The sequence below is a fragment of the Pagrus major genome, chromosome 6, assembly GCF_040436345.1.
Source record: "Pagrus major chromosome 6, Pma_NU_1.0".
NCBI lineage: Eukaryota > Metazoa > Chordata > Actinopteri > Spariformes > Sparidae > Pagrus > Pagrus major.
Window position 1 is genome coordinate 7,442,676 of NC_133220.1, and position 24,596 is coordinate 7,467,271.

Consider the following 24,596-nt stretch of genomic DNA (forward strand, 5'->3'; position numbering starts at 1 on the left):
CAAATTTAGATGTTAGAAAGCCGGATAAAGAAAATCAGAGGTTTTATTTGCAAAAAAAAAGTTGAGTCTTGGACCAAGAGTAAGTAAGCAAGTATGGTATGTAAGTGGTGGAGAGAGTGAAGGAAAAAATACATAAATAAAGAGACGGAAAAAAGAAATAAAGCAGGTTTTGAAACGCAGTCCGTTGGCGTGGCACTCCTATAACACCGTTAAGTTTAAAAACAAATGATCAAAATCGACACAGCAGAATCAGAAATACCACCTTTACTATTCCACTCATTCATCTTCTTTTTCAAAACCTGGTGCCTACATTACCCACAATGCAACTTAGCCAATCATTGGAGGTAATTCATCAGATTACTTGCAGCTTCCTTTTTTTTCACAAATGCAGTCATACTTCCCAACAGCTGTTAACACACTTTAACACCTGTTGCTCAACTGTTGGTAACAGTGGAGTTTATTTTTTACAAATGTGTATACTGTTGGGAAGTTTGATCTGTAAACGCATTTAATTTTATAAGCATATCATGTTTTAAAACCCAAGCTGTCAAATACATGTAGTAGAGTCAAAGCTACAGTATTTCCTGTGAGTTAAAGTGAAGAATAAAGTAGTATACAGTGGAAATACTCCAGTACAAGTACAAATACACTTACTTTCCATCAGTGTTTACAGGTATGTTGATCAACTCTAAGCTATTTCCCAAAGTGTGAACACAAAGTTGTACTTTTCCATATCTTCTTAAGGATTAAATCCGCTTTCTCCCATATACATGCGGGAGTTACTCATTACTCACATGATGCACTGTGCGTTTCTCTCACGTCATTTGTCACGCTGTCAAATTTACATTGAAGTCTCGCTCCCACCTGTCTCTCCCGCTCTGACCAATCACAGCGGAGTAGGCGGGACATCAGCGGATAGCGGTGACGGGGAGTGGTCCATCAACCTGTCGATCAAATAACCAATCAAGCTGACGAGAGTTAACCAGAAAAACACCCGGAAACGGCTAAAAAATAAAAGCAGCAAGGCGAACAGCCGCTGTTTGTTTTTTACCCTCATGCGACTTTATGTTTTTTTAACTTTCATTTTTGGTTAATTTTGGCTGTGTTATTTGTATATATCCTTTACGTGATTGTGTGTGCTCCCAAACGTTCAGTAAAAATAAAAATAACCCAATGTGACTTTTATTGTGAAGTGCTAACCGGACGTAGCATCTGTGCGTGTGTGTGAGTCGGTGAGCCGGCCCGAGCAGCGGCAGTCACCCTGTAGTACTTCTCAGTTACTGTTAGCAGCCCAGTCGCACCAGTCGGAGCTCTTGTATGTTGCTGTGCCGTTGTGTGTTACTTTCTGGCCGTTAACGGGAGCTCACTTCGTCGTCGTCGGTGTAATGGAACTGGACAAAATGGACGAGAACGACTGGAAGTATCACGGAGAGGGAAACAAGAGCCTGGTGGTCTCACACGTACAGGTGAGTACGGCTAAGCTAACGCGAAGCTAACCCAAGTTCGGCTAAAGCAGGAGGAGTCTAAATTTAGCTCCGAGAGGACACACATCACCCGCTTCACACTTTTTTCTAACGTCAAATATGCTTCAGCTCGGTGTCGTTTCTAATGGAAACTTTCCAGTAATGCTCTGTAACATATTTTTATGATTAAAGGTTGAAATGTCACCTGCCATGATTTCATTTATCATCGTTACCGTTAGCCTGTGTGTTTGCTAGTTTACCCGGCTTGCTAGCCAACAGCTAAGAGTTCACATTAGTCCAACAACCAGTGGAAAAAAAGGTTGTTACGCCGGAACAACACCGCTAAAAACACCGCCAACACTCAGAAATAACGCATCTATTCGTGTTAAGTGAAGTTGTCGGACTGACTCTGTGATGTGGAGTCATTTAATAGAAGTAACGGGCTGCTTGGTGGGGAGCTAGCTTAGCCATTAGCATCTCCTCAGGTCTCTCATCCAGCTGCTGGTTGAAGTCAACACTTTACAAAAGCTGCTTTCGAGTCGGACGTGCCTGTTTAGCTGACTCGGAGGCAGATGGCTGGTCTTTTTGGGGTTGATTTATATGCAGGTTAATCCGTGCTGACAAGGCACTGGAGTGGACCTGAGCAGGGCGGTGCACCCACTGACACACCGCTGACCGACTGCGGGGAGAAAAAGTCCCACTCATGGGACCTGGTCTGCTCATGTTGGAGGAGGCGAGACATCACAGCAGCGGTGTTGTAATCAGGCCAGGAACTGTCAAGCTCCTCTGTGGGTTTGACTGTTTACAATGTAGTGCATGCATTTACTCTGGAGCTGGAGAAAAAATGTAATGTTTTTGTTTACTGACTGTATGATCACTTTACATTATTAAGTTGTTGAGTTAGTGATTCAAAGTTAGCACAGGTCAACAGAGATTGTGTTTTATTCACCTTTGGCAGATGTAACACCAGAGTTTGAGCCCTGGTACCACCAGAGCACTGAATAGGGTACGCTGTTAATATGTTTTCCACAGTCCCTCTCTACGCTGACCACAAGAGACTGAGACTGAACAGAAAAAGTGTTCAGTGTTGTAGAAACACAACCAGCCAAACAAAAACTTTATCTGAGATTCAGTCTGAAACTAGATGATAAAATATATGTTGTTATATCCTGATTGGATTTAGGTGATGTCATTTTCAGACTGTTTTACTTGTTCTAATACACACCTAGTCATTATATCCACATTATGATTATTTATAAAAGATCTCGTTGTGTTAATATTTCATGAAAGTACCGACAGTCACCCCAACATTTTTGTCACAATGTTAATATAAAAGTATCTAGTTTAAAAATATTGCAATATTCTAGCTTTTATGACATGCTTATGAGATTTCAAATGATTGAGATTTATATTGTGTATCATGAAATAGCCTAATAATAATGCAATCTTGTTTCGCATAGCCCTTTCTTCAAACAAAATATGATTTTATAAAAGTGATTATTTGTTCAGAAACTGATCAGACGTTCAGTTCTTGATGCTACAGAAACGTTGATGTGACTCCAGCAGGAGAAGAAGAGAGAAATCGACAGATAGATGTTATGGGCGGGAGGATTTCTGGAAAATGGTGTCGAAACTTGCGATAAAAACAACCAGACAGAATTGGGTGTTTTTTGGCCATTCCAGCAAATTACATATTTGACATACCAAAGTTCTTACAATATTTGCAATAATCGGTCCTGCTCATCCGTCTGGAACATTACTCACGATGGTCTAATACAACAAAAGGTAATGACAACATAAGCTAACGTTTCCCGGTATGTATCGTCATTATTGCCCAACCCGAAACCCAACGGTTCACTCTCTCTCCCATCAACAGGTGTGATTATGTAAGAAGGGAGCGTCACAGAAGAAAAAACTCTGAGACACGAGTGATGCAATGATTAGTATTATTGTTACCGGAAAACGAGACATTATTATGTTGGTGTCCTGGTATTTTTCCAATAGAGTTATGATAATGTCAGAGATACTGTGGTAATCTGTCCATGCATGTCATACAGTGATCTTACCTGCACTTTAGTAACCTGGTTTCTAGAAAATGTCTGCAGTAATCTCATTTCTTAAACTTAAAGTAAACTAAAAACCTTGTTTTCCGCAGCTAGATTTGTCCGAGAAAGCCGATTTCTTGTCATGGCAACGTGTTTGTAATGTTTTTTGCATGTAAGCACGTGCAGGACAAAACACAGACAGGGAGAGTATCGCTGTGACCGCAGAGTAGCTGGATAAAAGGAAAGATTTTAACATGTAAAGATACATCCTCTTATTCAGAATGAGTTAATTAGAGTCTGACTGAAGCTGAAACAGACTCTGAGTTACCTCTTGAAGTCTAATTTGGTTTCCACCACTTCCACATTTGACTGTAAAATTTAGACAAACTCAACTGGAGGGAAATCTTGTCCTCTCGCTGCAGCCTCTGTCCCAAACAAGTGTTTCACTAACACACATACAATAATCGAGGCTTTGTTCTAAATTAAAGTCAGGTGAGGAGAGAAATTTGACATGCAGCAGCTCGGTAAAATTAAATTCAGTGTTGATTGTTATGTTAACCAGGATACTTCAGTTTATGTAAACTCACTGTCTGGTGTCCTGTATAACATGATTTCTATGGAGGAACTCCAAAATCTCCTGATTAAGGCTGCAAAAAACAATTACTTTCATCATCGATTATCATGTTGATTATTTTTACGATTAATCGATTAGTTGTTTGGTCTAAAAAATTGTCAGAAGGGTTTTAATTGCTGATTAATTTTCCCCAAAGCACAAGATGACGGCCTCCAGTATTTTTTGTTTGTCCACATACCAAAGAAATTCAGTTTACTGTCATGGAGGAGTAAGGAAACAAGAAAATATTCATATTTAAGATGCTGGAATCTAAAATTTTTCTTTCTTTACCCCTTGATAAATTACTAAAAATACTTGGTGATTAATTTAATAGTTGACAGCTAATCGATTGATTGTTGCAGTTGTGGACGACGCTCGGATAAACGAGACCGACGAGTTTTCCCTTTGGCTGCACGCCTCAATGGCCATTTATTCACGCACTCTAAACTTCATTCACCAAAAAACACGGCACCATAGTTGCACTACAACAACTTAAAGAGGCGAGTCAATGCTTGATGATAGAAGTCCCATATTGCAGTGTTTGTGCAGAATACCCTGCAAACAGGTTCAGCAGAATTCTCAGGTAGATGGATGTTCACTGTTGTGTGTTATAACAGTTAATATATGTTAAGTATGGGGTTTGGATGTTCTTTGGACAAACAGAGACACTTGTCCCAACTTGCGGTCTGACGCAAATGTTCCCAGGCTAGTGTTGATGGCCTACTGCAGTTTTTGACTCACCCCAAACCGTCCAGGATGGATTTACTGTTCTTGTTCCACCGTGGGAAAACCGTGTCAGTAATTTGAGCCACCTCAGGAAAATCTGGGAGATGTTCCTCAATTGTCTGTCCAGTGTTTAAATTAAACTTCTCTTCTGTTGTTGCAGCTCTCCAGAGTTCTGCGCCTGCTCAAGTATCCTGCAGAGGACTCTGAAAACCCCCCACAGGTATGAGATATGTGCGTTGTGAAAAGCACCAAAGCATTTTACATTTTTTGCAATGTTTTAGAAAAACACCAACATAACACACAGGGTGTCAGCCCAGAGTAGACCACATTGTAACATTGTAAGATGAGGCATTTTTAGGACACTTTTGTTAATTTCTCATTGCATGGATCTTAATTAAAAAAAATCTGGTGTATTTTGGTGGCTGGTAACTATGAGTGAGTACAAAAGGAGGAGGTATGCGCTCTACTCAGTGCCACTCTAGTTTAATAAAACAACAAACACCTTACCAAATCAAATAATAATTTTAACCTATAAAAACAGTCTCACAGCTGCACAGTGTGATCCCACTCTGCACCTGAAAACACACAGATGTGAAACTGTTGAGCTGGTTTTGTAGGAAATAAACTAAAGCTGGCTCTGCTGTGTAAAAGTAGACAACAGAGGTGTCAGTCGTCTTGATAGTGTCTGTCAGACTGAAGCAGAAAACAGACGCTGAATGAGCTGTCGATGAGGTTTAAGCTCTGGTTCATACCTGTCAGCAGGGTTAAAATAGAAACTTAATTTAGTGTAATGGCTTTGTGCCACAGTACAATGCTCCATTTAGTCACAGCTCTGTTTATCGTCAGTGGAGCAGCTGCTGATTTTACATCCTGGTCAGATTAAAGACTCGGCACATACCCTGATCCAAATGTAAACCAAATTGTTGCCCCACCCCATCAGCAAATTCAAATTTACCTTTAGCTGCTCATCAGCTGCCATCACTCTGAAGCTGATTTACTGACTAACACTCCACAATAACCTCAGGTATTAACATTTTCTGTTTTCTGATCATTTGTAGACACGACAGGAAAACAGACTAGCATAACGTAACCTCTTTAAGATAATACAAATAACAATTTAGCATTAAAATGTTGAAAATGACAAACGACGAGACCTTTTCTTATATATTTTGTCGAGTTGTTTACTTCAATTATTACGAAACGTTTCCAACAATGTTCAAACCAGAGAAATGCACTCATAATTTTGTTCAAGCTAACGGTGCATTGCATTTAGTTGCCTGTCGCTCGAGAAGAAGTTGGTGAAGATGACTAAATAAAACAGGAATTTAAATTTAAAACATGTCGTCCTTGAACATTTTCATTGGAAGTGGTGGTTGTTTAACAATGGAAACAACAACTCCAATACATACTGTGTGTTGAATATATAAGAATTAACTTCCAAAGTATTTAATAATAAAAAAGAGAAAAGAAACACTGGGTGTGTGATTGAATTTGGGTTCACCACTGATTTCCCCATTTGATATCCGATTTAATTCGGTATTGATTCGGTTCGGGATACTTCAGTAACAATACTAACTTTGCTTGGATGTGAAAGAGATTCGGACAGAACTGATGCTGTAAAATGTGCATTGAACCCTCTCACATGATGCATTATTAAAAATATCAATGTTTACATTTGGATTTTGGAATATTCAAATAGTCGCTAAATTAGAAATATTCAAATATGACTGGTTTTCTCTGGGAAAGGGTTAGGATGGCATTATTATTACCAGGCTGTGGTAAAACATGTGTAGCACGGTCTGACACATGAAGTCAGTATAAACCTGTGCAGCTATGCTAAAGTACATGCAAACAGCTGATCTTCCAAAAATCCCTGAATAGTTCCCAGTGACTATCGAATAGCATATTTGCTTCAAATGCCCTATGGAGGAAAAATGGAGCGTCAGGATCCCAGAATGAACAAAAACACACGTGGTTACATTTAATGACGTTTGGTAGCTATCTATGTAGGAGGATGACTATATTCCTAATCTTGTCTACAAACCTCCTGAGTGTTCGATTGTTTGTCCAACAAGTGGAACTTCTGTCAACGAGAAGACTGAGATTGTGGGAGAGGTCTGCAGTCTGGCAAAATGCTCAGAGCAAACACAGTCAGATGGTGGTCAGCTGGTTATCCAGAATCACATGTTGGTTTATTTTTTTTTTTAGGGAAGCCAAATAACTGAACTGAGTTGACTGTGTTATTCTCTGAGCACAAAGAGAAGAAATGACTCCACTGCTCTGTCAACATGTGATGTCTTAGAACAGGATATACGACTTGGTGTTTACCTGTGTGTTTACCTACCTGCTGGTCTACAGGCTGAGACGCATATCCTGAACTGCTGCAGCACTGACGCCAGCCCATCTTTGTCTTTGATAATTATCAATAAGGATGATGTGATTTTCATTTACCATCACTGAGAGAGAGAGAGGGGGAGCGGGAAGGAGCAGAAAAATACTGCCCATCACCTGTTGTGTATATTTTTTCATGTGTGTGACATATTCAACAGATAAAGATATTAAAACTGTAGTGAAACGCTGGTACGGTGTCAGTATGTCTGTCCACTGATCGATTTCAGGTCTACTGTTGCAGAAAAGAAAGGCGAGACCCTGAATCTCACGGACCTCATGGGGCTTTATTTTAGAAAAAATTGTACAGTAGTCACTGGAGAGAGACAAATACACGTTTGATCCTGCTGGAAACCTGCCATGAGTCACATATATGATGTTTGTCAATTAAAAAGATCATTTTTCAAGTCAATAAAATCTTGACCGCTTACTCAACATGGCTGTTTAGTCTTTATAAGTACGTGCTTATATTTCATTAGTTTAATTACAAACTGCGACTTTCTTGAGTTGAAAAATTCTCTTTTTTAAATTGATAAACATCAAATGTGTAATTGATGGCACATATAAGTGAGGTCCCATGTATGCATGTGTGCGTCCCACCCATAACTGTGTTTGTCCTGCAGACAGTGGAGCAGGCCTACAGGCAGATTCAGAACATTGTTGACTTCAGCTCCAACGTGATGAGCAGCCTGCTGGGAGAGAAGTTCATCCACAGCGGAGTAAGTCCTTTTATCTTTTAAAAAACATATATATATTGGTTTTTATAATTATACATTAACATCCAGCACTCTGAACAACTTGAACATATGGCAGTAATGCACATAATGATGATAATAACACCTAAGAAGGACTAAAAACCCCACCAGTCAGTCACTAAATTACTGTGAAAAGAGTATTAAAATAAAAACAAATAATTAAATAAAGTTAAAAACCTGCTGTAGCGAATATTCAGCGACCTCAGCTGATGTTTTACCCCGTCAAAACACCTCCTTCGCCGGCGGAGCTCCGCGGACAGCTCCGGGAAGAACGTGATCTCTTGACCGCCGCACGTCGCTCTGCCCTCGGCCTCGGCTGCTCGCATCGCCCGGATCACACTCGCCTTTCTGGGTTAACTGTGTCCTCCACGTTGCTAACGCGCACTTCTGCTTCATCCATGCGTGGCGAAGTCATTTCTGATCCTGAATAACATCCGTGGTCTCCGGGTCATTCCCGGGCCCACGCCCCCTGCTCGGAGCACGGGGTTAGCATCGCCTGGAGAGTTAGCTTGGCTGTTAGCATCCGAGACGTCAGCGCCTTAACCACGCCCCCCGATAACCACGCCCCCCAGGAAGTTCATTTTTACACCTCTGATCACTTTTGTCTTTATTTAAAGGTGTAACATGTGAGAACTGTCCACCTGTTGAATTCAATACTCAAAACAACTTTTAAGTAACCGCTAACTGCAGCTGACGTTGGCTAGTTTGCAGAGTGTGTTGGTGTTTACATGTCACAGGACAGGGCGGGCTCGCTGGTTAGCATGCTTGAGTAGATATTTCTGCAACACGGACGTCAAAACATCAAAACTGCTGCTTCTGCACGCTCTGGGTTTTTGAATGTTTATCACCTGTAAGTTTTATCTTACTCCGCCAGTTTAGCATCGCACTCCTATAACATTATCAGAGTCACGGTGGACATAAAGGGTCAAAGTATTTTGTTGTTCCACACGTTCCTCTTCCTTGACACAATCTGGTGCCTTCATTACCCAGAATGCAAATCCGTCGCCAACAGTTCGGCCGTGATTTACTTCAATATACGCCTCCAGATTTATTTCACCTCCAAACTTATTGTCTAGTCTTTAGACCCAGCCGACGCTGACCAAACAGGTTTGTCGAGTCATTTCAGGTAGAGCTGAAAAAGCCAGTTTTCTTTAAAAAAAAATGCAACATAAATCAGGACACACTTCCTGACACACTGGTGGTATGTGAACAGGTGTCAATCATCAGGACACACCAATGACCTACATCCTGTTGTTAAAGCTCACCAACCCAGAAAAACACAGTTTTGTCTCACTGATCAGGGGATTAATCTTCTGTCCGAGTGACACATTAGACAAATGAGGCCAGTGCTCATTGATGTGTGTGTGTGTGTGTGTTTTAGTAGTGCTACATTTTCACAGATAAATCAAACTTCCGTTTTAAAATTAAAACTACCAGGTTGTAAATAATATCTTTGAATGAATCTGATTGTGAGTGTCTTTAAAATCAGAACAAGGAAAGTACTGTATCGAGGTGTTTTATTGAAGCTGATTTGGTTACAGCTGCTGTTTCTCGTAATAAACTGATGACGAGCACGCTGCCAGCAGATCACAGCACTTTATACTTCTGTTTCTGTTATCTAACGTATGTAAACATGATCTGTTCACAAACTGGTCGCAAGTTACTGACTTTATTTTCTCTACAGGAAGTGGTCAAACTGCCGCTAGAGTTTGTGCGACAACTGTCAATCAAAGTTCAACATCAAAGACCAGGTAAGACCAAAACATACGATATTAAACAGTTTGACATTTGCTTTCCTGCAGATGAGACGATTGAAACCCCTCAAATGTCTGAATGTGAGCATGAAGCTACAGACAGCAGTTCGTTTAGTTTAGCGTAAAGAGAAGAAACGGGGGAACTTCTAGCCTGGTTCTACCTGGAGGTAATAAAATCCACCTGTGATAAAGCTCGATAATTTACATGTTTCCCTGATATCGTGCCTGAGATATAACATTTCATTTTGGATGGAGAGATGAGAGAGTCGCTCATCTCATCTCACTCTGTGCACAACAAGAGTAGACACTTTAATACAGAGTGAACTTCCTGCTCGCCTCACTTTATATTGTTCCTGTCGGCATCAACATGATATCAGCTCTTGTCTCTTTTCACTGATATGAACTCATTTAACTTCTGAGTATACGTTTAGCTTTTTACTGTGAGGTTCATTTATAAACTCTGTTTACTTTCTTAGAGCTCTAATTCAACACAGATAACATTTTTTTTTTCAAATTCAGGAAACATTAGCAGTGTGTTGGATTTGACTAAATGATGATGTAGGGGCGGCAAAAAAATTGCTTAAATAAAGAATAAAATAAGTATTTCAATTAAAATACTTCCTTCCAGAGCTGCAACAATAAGTTGATTAATCAGCCAATGAAAAGTAAATCAGTATGCAGCCATTTTGATGTGGTTTGTGTTTTGGTGTGGTGTAAGAAAACGTTTAAATATAGATGGTGGTCAGTCTGTAGCTTGCCAGTAAATATTCAACACCAGGAAGGATTTTATCCACCTAAACAGAAGGTGAACTGACAGAAAACCCTGTGTGTGTGTGTGTGTGTGTGTGTGTGTGTGTGTGTGTCAGCCTGGCGTTGTGATAAGGTGATGGACATCTACAGTGGCTGCGCTCTCTGTCTGCCCAACCTGACCTCTCCAGTCCTCCACCAGCCAACACACACTCCTCCACTCTGCATCGAGATCAAGGTGAACAACACGCTGGAACACGCAGCCACATTTTCAGAAATATTTGCCAGTGATTCATTCTCGTTCCAGACAAACTGAGCAGAAACGGCAAATCACAAGAGTGTGACTGTGAGTGTTACTCAGCTGCTGTGTTTTTGTCTGTTTGTGTTTTTTTTTTAGCCTAAATGTGGCTTCCTGCCGTCCTCCAAACATGTCAGCAAAGACATCAAGACCAAAGTGTGCCGATTCTGCATGCACCAACACTACAAGGTAATTACAACCACAGTCATTCGGGGGTCGGGGATCCTTTCTTTACTTCTAGTGTTTTTTACTTCTTGGTGGAGGTAATGAACATTCTGGTATCAGTGTCTGTATCAATAGACTCCCAGTATTAAAAGCACCTGGATTGGGATCAGAATAAAAAGAAAGTTGATTCGTTCAACTATACAACACAAAGTCATGGAATTTCTATTACTTTCTGACTTTTCTTTGACGTTTCTTTCTTTATATTTTCTCTCTGTGTCTCAGGTGGCCAATGGGAAGTGGAAGAGACGCAGTCTGTACTGTCCTCTCGACCTGTTCTCAGGGTGAGATTTCTGCTGCCATCAACACGGCTGCATTTACTATTGTGGAACTCATGAAAAGTTATACTGTAGTAATGTATATACAATACAAACAAACAAAACACAACACCACAGAGCATCAGAAAACACTATACACAGTGTAATTTAGTCTAATACAACACACCAGCCTGTGTAGTGGTTTTGTTTATGTTTCTCAGAGCATTTCTTCTTTACCACTGCAGATTCAGACTCTTAACGAAGCTCTTCACTGTTCTTTAGCTGATGTTCTCTGGTTTCTCTCGTGTTGTTCAGGAACAGACAGAGAATGCACTTTGCCATCAGACACCTGATAGAAGAACCTCAGAACAACTTCAAAATCTTCAAGGTGAGACGCAGCCACACCCGCCTGTCTCTCCGCCACACCACATGATTTACAACCTCGTTTGTTTACTTAATGTGGGTTTTCAAACCAGTAGGATCGACCGTGTTGTTGACGCAGTTGGATGTTGTGATCCAAGTCCGTCCAAAAATGATAATCAGGTTTTCATTTGAACATTTAAACAAAATCAAATTGTGTTAAATCCAATTAAATACAAAATCAATCTGAATTAAATGTGGTGTATTTGCAGGAGAGTAAAGCAAAGAGATTCCTTCTGAAAGTAGTTTCAAAGGAAGACGAGGAGGAGAGAAGTCCACATTCTTCGCTCTGTGCAAAACAAAATCCAAAGTTCAACTGGAACTAATATGAAGCTTCACCAGTCTGAGGTTATAAAATCAATTAGATTTCTTCTGAAGTTACAGTTCAAAATCTCCACGTTGTTATCATCATGGAAACGCCGATGTGGAAGCACAAAGGCTGGATTTGTACTAAAAAGATCATAACTGTCAAAGATAACAACTCTGTGTCTAACTCAGACTGCTGGAGCCTCAGATTGGCTTCACATCGACTGAAGAATGTATTTCTGCTCAGAACCGGTCTGTGAATTTTGGGCCCCAGGAAGGAAATCACAGTTCACTTGGCTGATTCTTATCATTTCGTTCAGTTCGGTTGAACCAAAGCTGTGACAGATCTTCTGAGAAAAGCCTCCTCAAACGTCTCGAGCGTGTGGAAATTCAGTAGCAGCTGATAAAAATAAGAACATGAGATTCATCACATGACCTTGGTGTTTGTGTGGTTGTTTTTTTTAGGGCGGTCAGTGTATTTACAGCAGTAAGGAGGGCAGTGATGACTCGTTAGACCTGAACTCTCTGCTGCATCATCTCAGACCCTACTTCCTGTGTGGAAACAACAGAATCAACAGTCACATGACCAGCAAAGCCGTCCTGAACGACTTCATTCAGGTAAAACCAGCTCACACACAAATATGCAGCCACACAGTAAATGTAAGTAACTTATTGGACCAGAGTTTAATAGAAACAAGTTGTATTGACAAGAGGTACTGTTTGACTTAACTTTGTAATGTTAAAAAAAAGGAAGTAATCTATAATTTAAATTGTTCTGCACTTATTAATCTAAGATGAAGGATTTAGATCCTGAAACTGACACTGATCAACACAAAAACACGCGGTGGTGAAGCCAAGAAATCTCTCTCTCTCTGTAGGTTCTGGTGAACGCCCTGCTGAGTGGTGGAGGAGGAGATGGAGGGGTGATGACGGACAGACGAGAAGAAGGGCGAAGCTTCTGTGAAGCGAGTCTGTTCAACAAAGAAAGAATTCGCCATGGTGAGGACCCGCCTGTCTACATGTCTGTTTTTCCTTCCGACAGGATTTAGTGATTCCTTCGATCATTAAAAGCAACATTGTGTAACTTTTTACCTTAAAAAACAGCTTCTAAATCATTTTGAAGGTACAGTGTCTTGTAACAGGATGAATGGCGTCTCTGTCTCAGCCACGCCGCCCCCCTATCAAGTTTTCAACACACAACATTGTTATGATGTAATGAGTTTTGTTTGTCAGCACCTACGTTACCTCTGACTAATTGTTACATACCTGGAATTTGTACAACAACGACAACAGTTGTGTTGCACTCTAAAACTATTATAGCACCTATATTAGCACCAGTTTCTTGTCCTTATTAGAGTTGCAACAATAAATTGGTTAGTTGATCGACAGAAAGTTAATCTTTTTAATTTGATTAATCGCTATGATTTCCTAAAAATCTTTTTCTTGGTCTTGTAAACAGACATTTGAAGACCTCACCCAAGACTCTTGATGGACATTTTTTTAGAGACTAAACTATCAGTCGATTACTTAAGAAAATAATTGGCAGATTCATTAATATTTAAAATAAGCGTTAGTTGCAGCTCCAGTTCTAATCAATCACATTTAAAAGACTGCAGTTACCATCCTGAATCTGTTCCCCATTTGAAAGATCTTTTTCATTTTTACTTTATTCTTGTTTTGTCCCTGTTTTCTTTTCTCTCTCTCTTCATGACAACAGATTTTATTCTGGTGTGAATTTGAACTGTAACGCTGCAGTTTACAGATCTGTGTGCAGCCTGTCGGCCTGTTTTTCTTCTCTCACAAAGGTTTTTCTTGTGTCGCAGCCTCCTTCAGAAATGTTTGTGGTTTGAAAGAAGCATTTGTGTCATTTCAACACTTTGCTCATAACATCTGAATCTGATTATGTAAACATGTGAAACTGAAAAACAACTCATTAAATACTCCTACATTATATTTACACATCTTAAGTAAAAGTATAAACCAGAATGTTGACTTCTCCTCTCTAAACTGCTCTGTTTCTCTTTCTGTGTGTGCGTGTGTGTGTGTTTGTGTGTGTGTGTAGGCTCTCAGGGTTTACCCAGCGACAGTGTGTTGTTCAGGATTCTTCAGACTCAGATGTTGGACACGCAGGACATTGAAGGACTTTACCTTCTGTACCGTCGGGTGGAGCAACACCTGCAGGACTTCCCCAAGGAGAGGTAACACATCTGCAGTAACTGTGTCTGTGGAGAGTAATCTAATTAATCGATCACCTATTAGGGGCACTGTCTGGCCTCTGACGTCACTTCCTGTTTGTGTCTGTCAGAACTCGTCTTCAGATCGACGGACCGTACAACGAGGCCTTCTTGGAGAAGCTGCAGAAATGTCCGGCTGAGGATGACGGCTCTGTGGAGTACGCTGTCGCCAAGGTCAGTCTCGTTCCACAGTTTCCTTGAAACTCTCGTCAGGTTGACACTGCTTGAATTATCAGTACTCGGCACACTGAGCTGCCAAAGAAAAAGATCTAGAGCTGTGCCAAATGTCTTTTTATTTAATTGTTTTACATTCAAAGCTTCTATTGAGATTTTCAAATTAATTTTGAATGTCTACAAAAAACAAAAGTCAAACAAAATCGTCGGTTTGAATAAATCTTTCATGAACATAACTGAACCAAACTTCAACATCTTTCTGCAGTTGCTGGTATGAAATTGATGACGTCTTGATGGAGCACCAAGCCAGTGCAGATTCACAATATGATGTTTTTTTGTAACAACCTCAGTTATTTAATACAATAATGTCAGAGCCAAACTGATTTTTGTTATTGTAGTTGTGTGATGAAATTCATGGTGCTGTTAGATTTCCCCATTCATACAGGTGTGTGCATCGAGCAGGAGAGCCAACAGTTTCTTTAACACAGTAAAAATACACCTACAAATATGGAATAAAGCAGAATTTTCTTTTAGATAAAAACATACTGTGAATTTTGGAAATGATTACACCGGTCCTTTTTTTTTTTTTCAGGTAAATTTTGACCTACTGACTTTATAACGCTGTTGAGTTATTACGTAGGTTTGGATCAAACGAGTCGGAAACATTCCTACGCTGCAATCTAATTCTATAAATGATAGAATACTAATAATGTTAGTGAAGCCTGAACTTTATCTGCAGCTGTGCAGCAATAACAGGTTTTTAACAGATTGAATAGACGTGCAAAATAATGTTCGAACTTCTCGGTACAGCCTTGGAACAGTCTGCTTCACTGAAAATAAAACAAAGATATATATAAAGTCCCAGAGAGCAGTGCTGTCAAAAAATATCCAGGTCAGGAATTTGTTTCAGTTCATTGGCCGCAATGCAGTTAATCAGAAAATACTGACTTTATCAAGGAGGAAACAATCAGGGTCATTCAGTGATGTCACCGTCTAGCTCAAGCCTCATACTGAAGGCTGAAAGTAATGTACCAGTCCGTTAACAACAGTGGCTAATTACGTTTTTATCAATCATTGTTAAATGGGGCAGATTTCCTCTGAACATTATATGATGCCTATATTATCTCTGTTCAGGTGTTTACACACCTGAAGATGGCAGCACGTCTAACTTCTGTGTATTTTGACCTCAGGTCCATCAGTACTGTGTTGCCATGACTGCCAAGGACTGCTCCATCATGGTCGCCCTGGTGCCCAGCAGTGAGGAAGAGGAGGATGATGATGGGTAAGAGTTTTGAAAGTCATGTTGGTTATTAACAATTTGAGTATGAATGGGAATTTTAACATTTAATTTTCAATGAAAAAATACAAAAGTGATGAAGATGTGATTGTTGCTGTGGTCCAAACCGAACAATCATGTTCCTTTACTTCTGGAGAATAAGACTTCATGAAGTAAACCATTAATTAGAGTCAGTCTGTAGCGCCTGATGAAGTCCACCAGGTGGAGCCAGACATCAGCTCAACATGTTTTAAAACTGAACCATCACAGACTTCCCTCTCCCTGATCATTAATCCCCCTCATCTCCTCTCCTCCCCTCCAGTCAGAGGCGGCTCAGGGACTTCCTCTCCTCCAGACCTCCTGCTTTCTCTTACTCGGTCTCCATCTTGGATCTGGACCCAAAGCCGTTCGACAGCATCCCCCGCCAGCTGCGCCTGGACCAGAAGATTGTCTCCTGCTACCTAAGAACTGGCGGTGCCTTGCCAAAGGGCTCTCTGCCGCCGCTCCCCGGCATCTTCTCAGCTGCAGAGAGAGAGGACTGCACGCTGCTCTTCCACCCCGTCTGAACGCCCTGAAGACAAACTGATGCCACGCTGATGCCTCAAAGAGAGGAGGGATGCCATGTTGATGCAGAGGTCTAGAATCACTTAACACCAGAGTGGGTCATCGAGACTTTCCTGCAGCACCTTCTCTTTATTCATGTTAACCGTTACAAACTCCGACTGCTGCTGCTGCTCAGCTAAATTAAAATCTCCGGGCAGGAAGTCGCCACGAAATCACCACACGTCTGAGCGACTTTCCAGATATTTGTTACTGACTCCAGAGTGTTTGTGTGGTCGTTGTGAGCGACTCCTCGCTCCTATCAGGAGGTTAATCCCAACGTCACCGCTCTCTTCTGTCATAATTCATATTTATTAGAATACTTACAGGGAGCTTCGTTCTTTCTTTTGGTGACAACAGATTAACCTCCTGATGGGACTGTAGCAACGACCTCTGACCGCTCTCTGCTGACAGCGAAGCTCGAGCCGCATTTCCACACAAAGTAGTCCCAGAAAATACTTTTCAAGGAACTAAAGATTCTTTCAGCTTGTTGTAGTTTGCGCTAATTTAATTTAAATTAGGCAAATTAGTCTGACGCATGAAAAAGTGACTGCTGCGTTTGTGTGCAACTTGACGTTGACAGCAATGATCATCGTCGATTTTTGGGGCATATGCCGTACCGATATTGGGTTGTAAAAAAATTAGATATCAGGCAACGTATGCACATTTTTCACAGATAATGAAACATTTGTGGGTATTTCATTTTACTTTATTGTCTAAAATGAAATAATTGCACTGAAACAGTAAACTGTACAGGGAATTTAGTCATTCTAAATTGTCCCAAGCATCTTCGTCGGCATTATATTTTTCAAAAAAGGTTTCCATATCATACACAGCCATACGATATATCTGCAATAGGCTGATAATGTTGGTCAGGCTCTAAAAATAATAGACAGTTCCTGCAAAAGTTCCTGCGGTGGAAATGCGGCTCCTGGCAGAAAGAAATAAGGAAGGAGATTGAACGTGAAGAAGAGAAAAGCACGTCGTTGAGCTGTGATGTACGTATGATGTCACTTCCTGAATGTACGCAGGGCCTCTGGTAGATTTTGGCTGATCTGATCCTCAATCGGTCTGTGTGAGTCTCAGCAGCTGAATGGAGGAGATGTTTCTTGTTCCCATAATCCTTTGCAGACACATGGAGTTTCAGTTCTGTGCTGGACTCCATGGAAGGTTTCCTGTCCAAAATCTCCTTTTGTGTTGATTGAAGCAAATTATTTTAACAACTGTTGTCAGATTAAGATTTGTTTCAGTCGTTGTCTAACACTCCCTCGTTCACTTATCTGGCGATGCGTAGCTTTGTAAAAATATGGTTACACTTCCTGCAAATATCTGCTCCGTCTCCTGTTCACAAATGAGGCCCAAGACACAAATTCACCCACGGGTCCGACTTTACCTTTGATTTGTGATCAGCTGATCGATGACGGAAGTCACTTTCAACAGTGTCATCATCACATGAGCTGATGTGACCAGTCGTCCGTGGAGCAGAGGATTTTAAAGTGGTCGAAACAGAACAGGGACTTTGTCTCCTCACCAGAGGTCAGCATGTCGGCCCGCTGTAGATCAATCTGACCCACCAGAGCAAGGGCTGCTGGGTAACAGAGAGCAGTCCTCTTCAGACGGGCCGAGCTTCGTGCTGGTTTTTTGTGCCATAAGTGGCTTGTTGTGTGTTTGTACATGTGCCTAAATGTAGGGCTGGAGAAGGGTGTGTGTGTGCACGTGTGTGTGTGTGTGTGTGTTGAGAAAACTCACTCTGTTACAGGCTGCATTCACAGCCCGGATCTGAGACAAACCCACTCCAGTTTGTCTCTGTTCAGACTGACATCAGATCAGTTTCAGAGCTGCTGTGGACGCAGCTGTGAACTCTCAGTACCTCAAACTCCTGACGACCCGAACAGAAGCTCAACATGGTCGTCTGATGTTTGAAAAACGATGTGTTCAGGAGCGCTGCGAGGTTTCCGAGGACGACTGAGAGACTTGTGCCCAGTCTTTGTTACCATGAGCAGATGTTTGTGTTCGGATTGTTTTGGGACTCTGTGACTTCCTCTCATCGTGCTCTCAAACCAGCAGCGCTCACGGAGGCTTCAGATAAACTGGTAACACTTGACTTCAGTTCTTCTGCTCACTGTCCACTCTCCAACCTCCACGACCCCCATCAGCCAGTCAAACTCATGTAATCAAATCACACTACAAGACTGAAACAAGACAGAAAATCTGATCTCCCTTCATCAGGCATTGAAGAAACCTCAGCTGATGATGACGTCTGTCCACCCAGTCAGCAGCAGGGTGATGGGGTCAGTAGTTCTGTTAAATCCAAACACTAAAAAGGTTTGAAGCAAGACAGATTTCAGAAGACCAACTTCTCCCTAACACTTGACCTTTAACCAATCACATCACCCCTTCTCAACTGAAAGGCTGGAGAGTGGACAGCAGTGGAACTGAACCAACCACTGATCGTTCTAACTGTTGAAATGAAGACGCGACAGGCAGCATGACAGGAGAGCAGAGGCTCGTGGGAGGTGGAGGAAGGAGGGTGGGGATACCTCTGCAGTCGTAGCGTCGAAGATTTGATGTTACTACTAAATGAAAATACTAAATAGTTTAACAGCTACACAGACTTTACACCAAAGCATCCGATCACCATGTTGCAGCTACGTCTGAACAGAAAAGTTACTCATTAAAATGTCGTAGCTGTCACACGAGCGGGATTCTGATTTAATAATCTTGTCAGTGTGATCATGAGGACACGTAGCTGCAGTTTGTGTCTCATCACATTCAAGATAGAGCTGTGTTAACGCCACATTGGATGAACGATCGAGATGGAAAAACACCCATGTGTTTGATTTACAAGTGTTTGTTATCACATCAGCTCAGCTTAGGACAGTTGACCGCTGTGTCGGGTTAAAAATACGGTGCATTAATAACGTAACATAACCATTAAAGTAGTGATCAGGTATCTTTAACAGACACCTTTAGCTGACATGAGGCGTCCATCTTATTTAGAGCTGCAACTAACGATTTGTTTCATTGTCAATTAATCTGTGGATTATATTTGAAACATCTCAAAATTTAGACAATTCCTCATGAAAGCAGCACATTCTTAGATTTAAGAAGCTGGAAACAGCAAATGTTTGACATTTTTTGCTCAAAACATGACTGAATTGATTAATCAATTATCAAATTAATTGGCAACTAATTGTTTGTTTTTTTCAATCTGTAAGTTGTTGCAGCTCTGACGCTATCAGCTTTTCAGGTACTTCCGAGTTATTTGGTCAGATAGATCTCGGTTTCTGAGTTTGAAAACAGTACTTCTAGTTTGAAAACTGTTATTATGATAACTTAAGTACAACAATCTACATGTGAAGACAGAAAAATACCACACATGATATCTCATTACCAATTTAATTATGTTCTATGATGGACATGACGTTTCAACCACAAACATTCGTTCTGAGCTTGAAACTCTCACATCTATCACAGTCACTGATCGACTGTGATAGATGTGACAGTGATCAATTGATCTGGATAAAAAATATTCTTCAAAAAGTCTGTTATGATTTTTTAAAAAGTATATTTTTTCCCATTGTTTCCCAAGTTGCAACTTCATTTCTTAACCCAGACAAAGACACAAAAAAAACCCATTAACCAGTTATTGTGAATCCAAATATAAAATCATGAAAATGAACAGAAATACAAGATGAAATTCTCTTGTTTTGTTGTGGAGCTTTTACCTGTTTGACACATCGTCAGTAGATTGGGTTTGTTAGTTGTCAAAACAGGACGAGAAGTTGTAGAGGTGCTCAGAATCATGGAAAGTGATTCTGTCAAAAGCTCCAGAACAAGACGGTGACAGAACCCTGAGTTACAATTGTTCTGTCAGTTTTTCAAAGTGAAGCTCGCAGCATATAAATGAAGACATATTTAATATCCAGATACCATCTTTGTGTGGTTTAAGAAATAAAGTTGCAAGTTCAACAAAGATTTAAGTCGGCAGACAGAATATATTTCTATTCCACATGGTGATAGTCTGTAAATCGACCTCGCAGGCTTCTGAAACATTATCAGAGATGATTCAAGACACAAGACGGACACAAACTGTGGCGAAGCGCCGCACTGATAAGATTATCTTAAAGATTACACAACAGCTGTTTGTAATCACAAGAAAACAAACTTCGTCCTCACATTGAGTCGAAGCTCTGACAGGTGAGCTGGAGTCTGATTGGTCGTTTGCCTGCTGCCTGAGCGTCGGTGTGCAGAAACATCACGGCACTGTGATACTACAGACTTGTAATAACTGCGTGTGTGTAAATAGCTGAGAGAAGAAAACTATTTGAAAATACAAAGGCGACACTGCTGTCTGGCATTTTGTATTTAAATTATTTATTTTTGTAGATTTTGACCGATGAGCTCTGCTGTAACAGCCGTCACAGTCGTGCTCTTTATATTGAATAAAGATTTCTAAGAGACTAAACTGTTGACGTGTGTTTGCTTTATTTATCCATCAGCTCGGGTTTGACAGGTGAGAACATACAAAAGGTTCATGATTTACATTTTAGAGACAAAGATGTGAGTTATGTGTCCTGTGAGAGGCTGACTGCCATGATGACGGACTCGATGGCAGCTTCAGGTCCCAGAATCCTCAGCAGGCTCTGAAAGGCCTCAGCAGCGCCGCCTACAGGCTGAGAGGGGAACAACTGCAGCGCTGCAGACACAGAGGGAAAAAAATCAGCTCACATTGATCATTGAAGAACAAATCACAGCTTTTCTACCGTCAGTTTGACCTGTGATGTCATAAAGACAAGATTTTTAACATTAAGTGTGTTTTTTGGTCGTGATTTATTTTATGGTTTTAAGGTTAATTTGTGCACTTTCAATGAATCAAATCCAAATAATTTCTAGAAGTGTCGCAGCGATAAAAAACTTTGACAATATTGTCATTTTTAATGTGCTGGATCCAGATCCACAAAGGCAAAGTCTTGACACTATTATTTGTGATGTTTAACAGTAAACTGAAAATCAGTTTGGATTTTTCATTTTGGATTGAATAAAACAAACTATACATACAATACAATACATCAACTCTTTGCTGGTCAATATAAAATGTGTCAGCAGACACATTTATAAAATCAACAAAATGGACAATAACGCTGACAAAAATAAAAGAAAATCTAACAAATATTTGCTTGTATTGTGTATTAAGAAAATTCCTAAACTGTTTATAATTTAGGTCAGAGTTACATGTAGGAAACAGTTTATTGTGGGTTAAAAGTATTAGAAAATTCGAGAATTTTTTTTTTCTTGTGTGAAACAGTGAAAAAATGTTTTTTTCACGGGTGAACTTTTTTTTTTTCATGTGTCGAGCTGAGTGAAAAAACTTTATTTTTCATGGCCGAATTTTTTTTTTTTGTGTTGAGTAAATTCACTCATGATATATTTTTTTTCCATGTGTGTGAAACCCAGTGAAAAAAATATTTTTCCAGAAAATGAGTATTACAGAAAGAAACACTTGAGCCTTTGTTACTCTGGGAAAAAAAATTTTCACGAGTGAACTTTTTTTCCCCCCTTTAACACATGAAAAAAAAAAATTCACTTGTGAAAAAAACGTTTTGTCTCTCGGCTTAACACGGAAACATTTTTTTTCACTCGGATCAACACATCCAATTTTTTTTTCACTCTGTTTCACACATGAAAAAAAATATTTTAGAAATTAGAAAAAGGAGCACCAGAAACATTTTTTCTCTCTTTCCCCTCAGGGTTTCCGTAAAAAGCCACTAAAAAGTCTTAAATGTTTTATATCGTCTCGTGAGAATCAGGAGCAAAAACAATTTGTTTTTGTTGAGTGTGTGTCAGAACTGTGTCAACAAATCTTTGGTGTCTTTGTTTTAATTTAAAAAAAAGAAGTGTGAGAAAAAGCAGGTACATTTTACAGCGTCACTGCCTTCAGTCACTACTCAGGGCTACATCGTCTGCATGATGTTTATATGGAGGAAAATATTTAATCAATATTTTGATTTTCATATTTATTTTCTTAAAAAGATACAATAGAGTGAAAGATGCAGAAATAAGTAACAATGCTGTTTTTAGAAATACAGATTCAAAGTTAACTCATCAATTATCAGGTTCTCAAACTAATCATTAATGATAGACATTTACATGTAGTTTCAAATTTTTGTTGAAAATCCAACAACCAATTTCATCATCATGTGTTTTCTGCTCGATTTATTGACTTTAGTTGAAGATTCTCTGATTTCATTCTGTCTCACGTCTAAACTACGGCTGCAACTTACGATTACTTTCATTGTTGATTAATCTGTCAATTATTTCTCAATTAATCAAAGAGTTGTTTGGTTTGTAAAATGTCAGAAAATGGTAGAAAATGGTAGAAAATGTTGATTAGTGTTTTCCCTAAAACCCAGAGATACTCAGTTTTACTGTCACAGACGAGTAAATAAACCAGGAAAATTCACAGTGTTTGTATTGAGCCTCCTGTCTGTAGAGTTCAGGTAAACTATGGGAGAGTGGGACATCTCACCTCTCTCAGGGATCTTTGTCACCAGGTCAATCTTTGGAGTGACTCCGCCCTCTTTGGAAACCTCGACCGACCAATGAACGAACAAGACGCAGCTAAAAGCAATAAAAGCAGGCGGTCAGCGGTCAGCGGTCAGCGGAGGGGACTGGACAGATTTCAGATTTCTCACAGTTACTCTGATCCATCAGTATTTATTTACGCAGGAAGTTCAGGATGATTCAGGGTCATGACCTCTGACCTGCAGCCTCCAGGAAGACAGACGACAGACGGATACTTCCCCTGCAGAGAGACGGACAGACAGAGATATTCTCACTTAAAGGACACATTTAAACACTCACACACCCATATTTACATGTTTCAGATCTCTGCAACTTCCTCCAGTTCACATTACAGTGTGAGCAGAGCTGCAATTTTTCATTGTTGATTAATCTGTTGATTACTTTCTCGATTCATCGATTAGTTGTTTGGTCGATAAAATGTCAGAAAATGGAGAAAAAAAGTCAATCACTGTTTCCAAAAGTCCAGGAGGACGTCGTTAAATGTCTTGTTTTGTCCTCAACACAAAGATATTCAGTTCACAGTCATAGAGGAGGAAGGAAAACAGAAAATGTTCACATTTAATCAGAATTTTTACTTTAGTTTCTTTCAATTACTTACAGTTCAAATAACAATTTACAGAAGATAGAAATGGACATACAGCTAAAAACAGGGACAACAAAAATTGGTTAACACAAGACAGAGCTTTAGAGTTTTTAGTCCGAAAACCCAGAAATCAGTTCGCATTTTTGCACATCTGGTTCCCTCGTCTTAAAGTCTGAGATTTTTTAACTGGTTATTGGTTAAATGTCTGAACTAAGGACTGTGATTACCACAGGCTTAAAATATTTACACGTTTTGTTCTGTGACGTAAAATACACCATTAAATGTCCCACAATTGAATTATAAAGCTCTTACGCGTCTTAAAAACGGTGGTTGTTATTTAGTGTAATGAGACTACAGAGCACAGGGAACAGGCCGACTTTAGTTACAAACAATTCAAACTCTCTAATGATCAGTTTTTACCGACCAAACAACAACTTCCTTTCAGAGCAACAATATGTTCCCACATCTGCAGGAAAATGAACCCACCGTCAAAACCAGCAGCTGTCGTCTTGTTAAGTTGTGATTCTCTGACATATAAAAGTGTTGTCTTTTTCTCTTATTGTAAACACTTGTTATGCTGAAAATGTGCACTTAATATCACAGCAATAACCGGATAAATAATACTTTCATTCAGAACACTGAGTGACTGAGCTGGAAGTTGAAACATTTTGTACCAAATTATTCGTAAACTTACTCTTTTTCTCAAACAAACAAATTGCTTGTGATTCAATGTTAGTTTTTGCCAAACTGACATGTAAATATATCTCAATATCTCAATGAAACTGATGTTTTCCACCATTTTCAAGGTTGCATCAGTTAACCTGCGGGGGGCGCTACAACATCTGTTTAGTAACCTGAATGCTGAGGCCTCATTCATCAAAACAAAATACACAAGTCTGTACACGGAGACACAACATTAAACTGTAATAAGGAGTCAAGAAGACAGAGGGAGTGAATATCTGCAGTGAGGTCGTGTTTGAGATTCATCAACTTTAAATGATAAATGAAAATGCTGCTTCAGTTTCCGGTTACCAAAAAAAACAAAACAAAAAAAACCTCTTCTCTTTATTTTTCCATCAAGAAACAGTTTTGTGAAGTTTATGATCCGAAACAACGTTCAGAAGGAAGCGATCCATCTGTTCAGGGACGT

The 24,596-nt window shown here is 40.0% G+C and overlaps 2 protein-coding genes across 2 annotated transcripts in view; one reads left to right on the forward strand and one right to left on the reverse strand.

Annotated features, from left to right (window-relative positions):
* Positions 1 to 1,309: 1,309 nt before the first annotated feature.
* On the forward strand, positions 1,310 to 20,746 carry ippk (inositol 1,3,4,5,6-pentakisphosphate 2-kinase). Its single transcript, XM_073468865.1, has 14 exons — positions 1,310 to 1,466; positions 5,008 to 5,067; positions 7,859 to 7,954; positions 9,675 to 9,741; positions 10,611 to 10,729; positions 10,889 to 10,978; positions 11,237 to 11,295; positions 11,584 to 11,656; positions 12,460 to 12,612; positions 12,873 to 12,993; positions 14,057 to 14,192; positions 14,300 to 14,402; positions 15,593 to 15,684; positions 16,001 to 20,746. The coding sequence occupies exons 1-14, from the start codon at positions 1,386 to 1,388 to the stop codon at positions 16,242 to 16,244; spliced, it is 1,494 nt and encodes a 497-aa protein (XP_073324966.1). The 5' UTR covers positions 1,310 to 1,385; the 3' UTR covers positions 16,245 to 20,746.
* A 1-nt stretch (position 20,747) lies between these two features.
* Positions 20,748 to 24,596, reverse strand: part of cenpp (centromere protein P) — a 90,056-nt gene continuing 86,207 nt past the window's right edge. Inside the window, exons 7-9 of the mRNA XM_073468866.1 lie at positions 23,004 to 23,083; positions 22,808 to 22,899; positions 20,748 to 20,977 (exon numbers count right to left, since the gene is read on the reverse strand). Coding sequence (XP_073324967.1) covers positions 20,847 to 20,977; positions 22,808 to 22,899; positions 23,004 to 23,083 — 303 coding nt within the window. The 3' untranslated portion in view covers positions 20,748 to 20,846. The remainder of the gene's footprint in view (positions 20,978 to 22,807; positions 22,900 to 23,003; positions 23,084 to 24,596) is intronic.

Excerpts from the sequence above, each read along its gene's own strand:
- ippk (XM_073468865.1), top strand. The coding sequence starts at position 1,386 with ATGGAACTGGACAAAATGGACGAGAACGACTGGAAGTATCACGGAGAG. Across the intron at positions 5,068-7,858 it reads ACTCTGAAAACCCCCCACAG|ACAGTGGAGCAGGCCTACAG; the intron begins GTATGAGATATG and ends TTTGTCCTGCAG. Across the intron at positions 11,657-12,459 it reads ACAACTTCAAAATCTTCAAG|GGCGGTCAGTGTATTTACAG; the intron begins GTGAGACGCAGC and ends TGTTTTTTTTAG.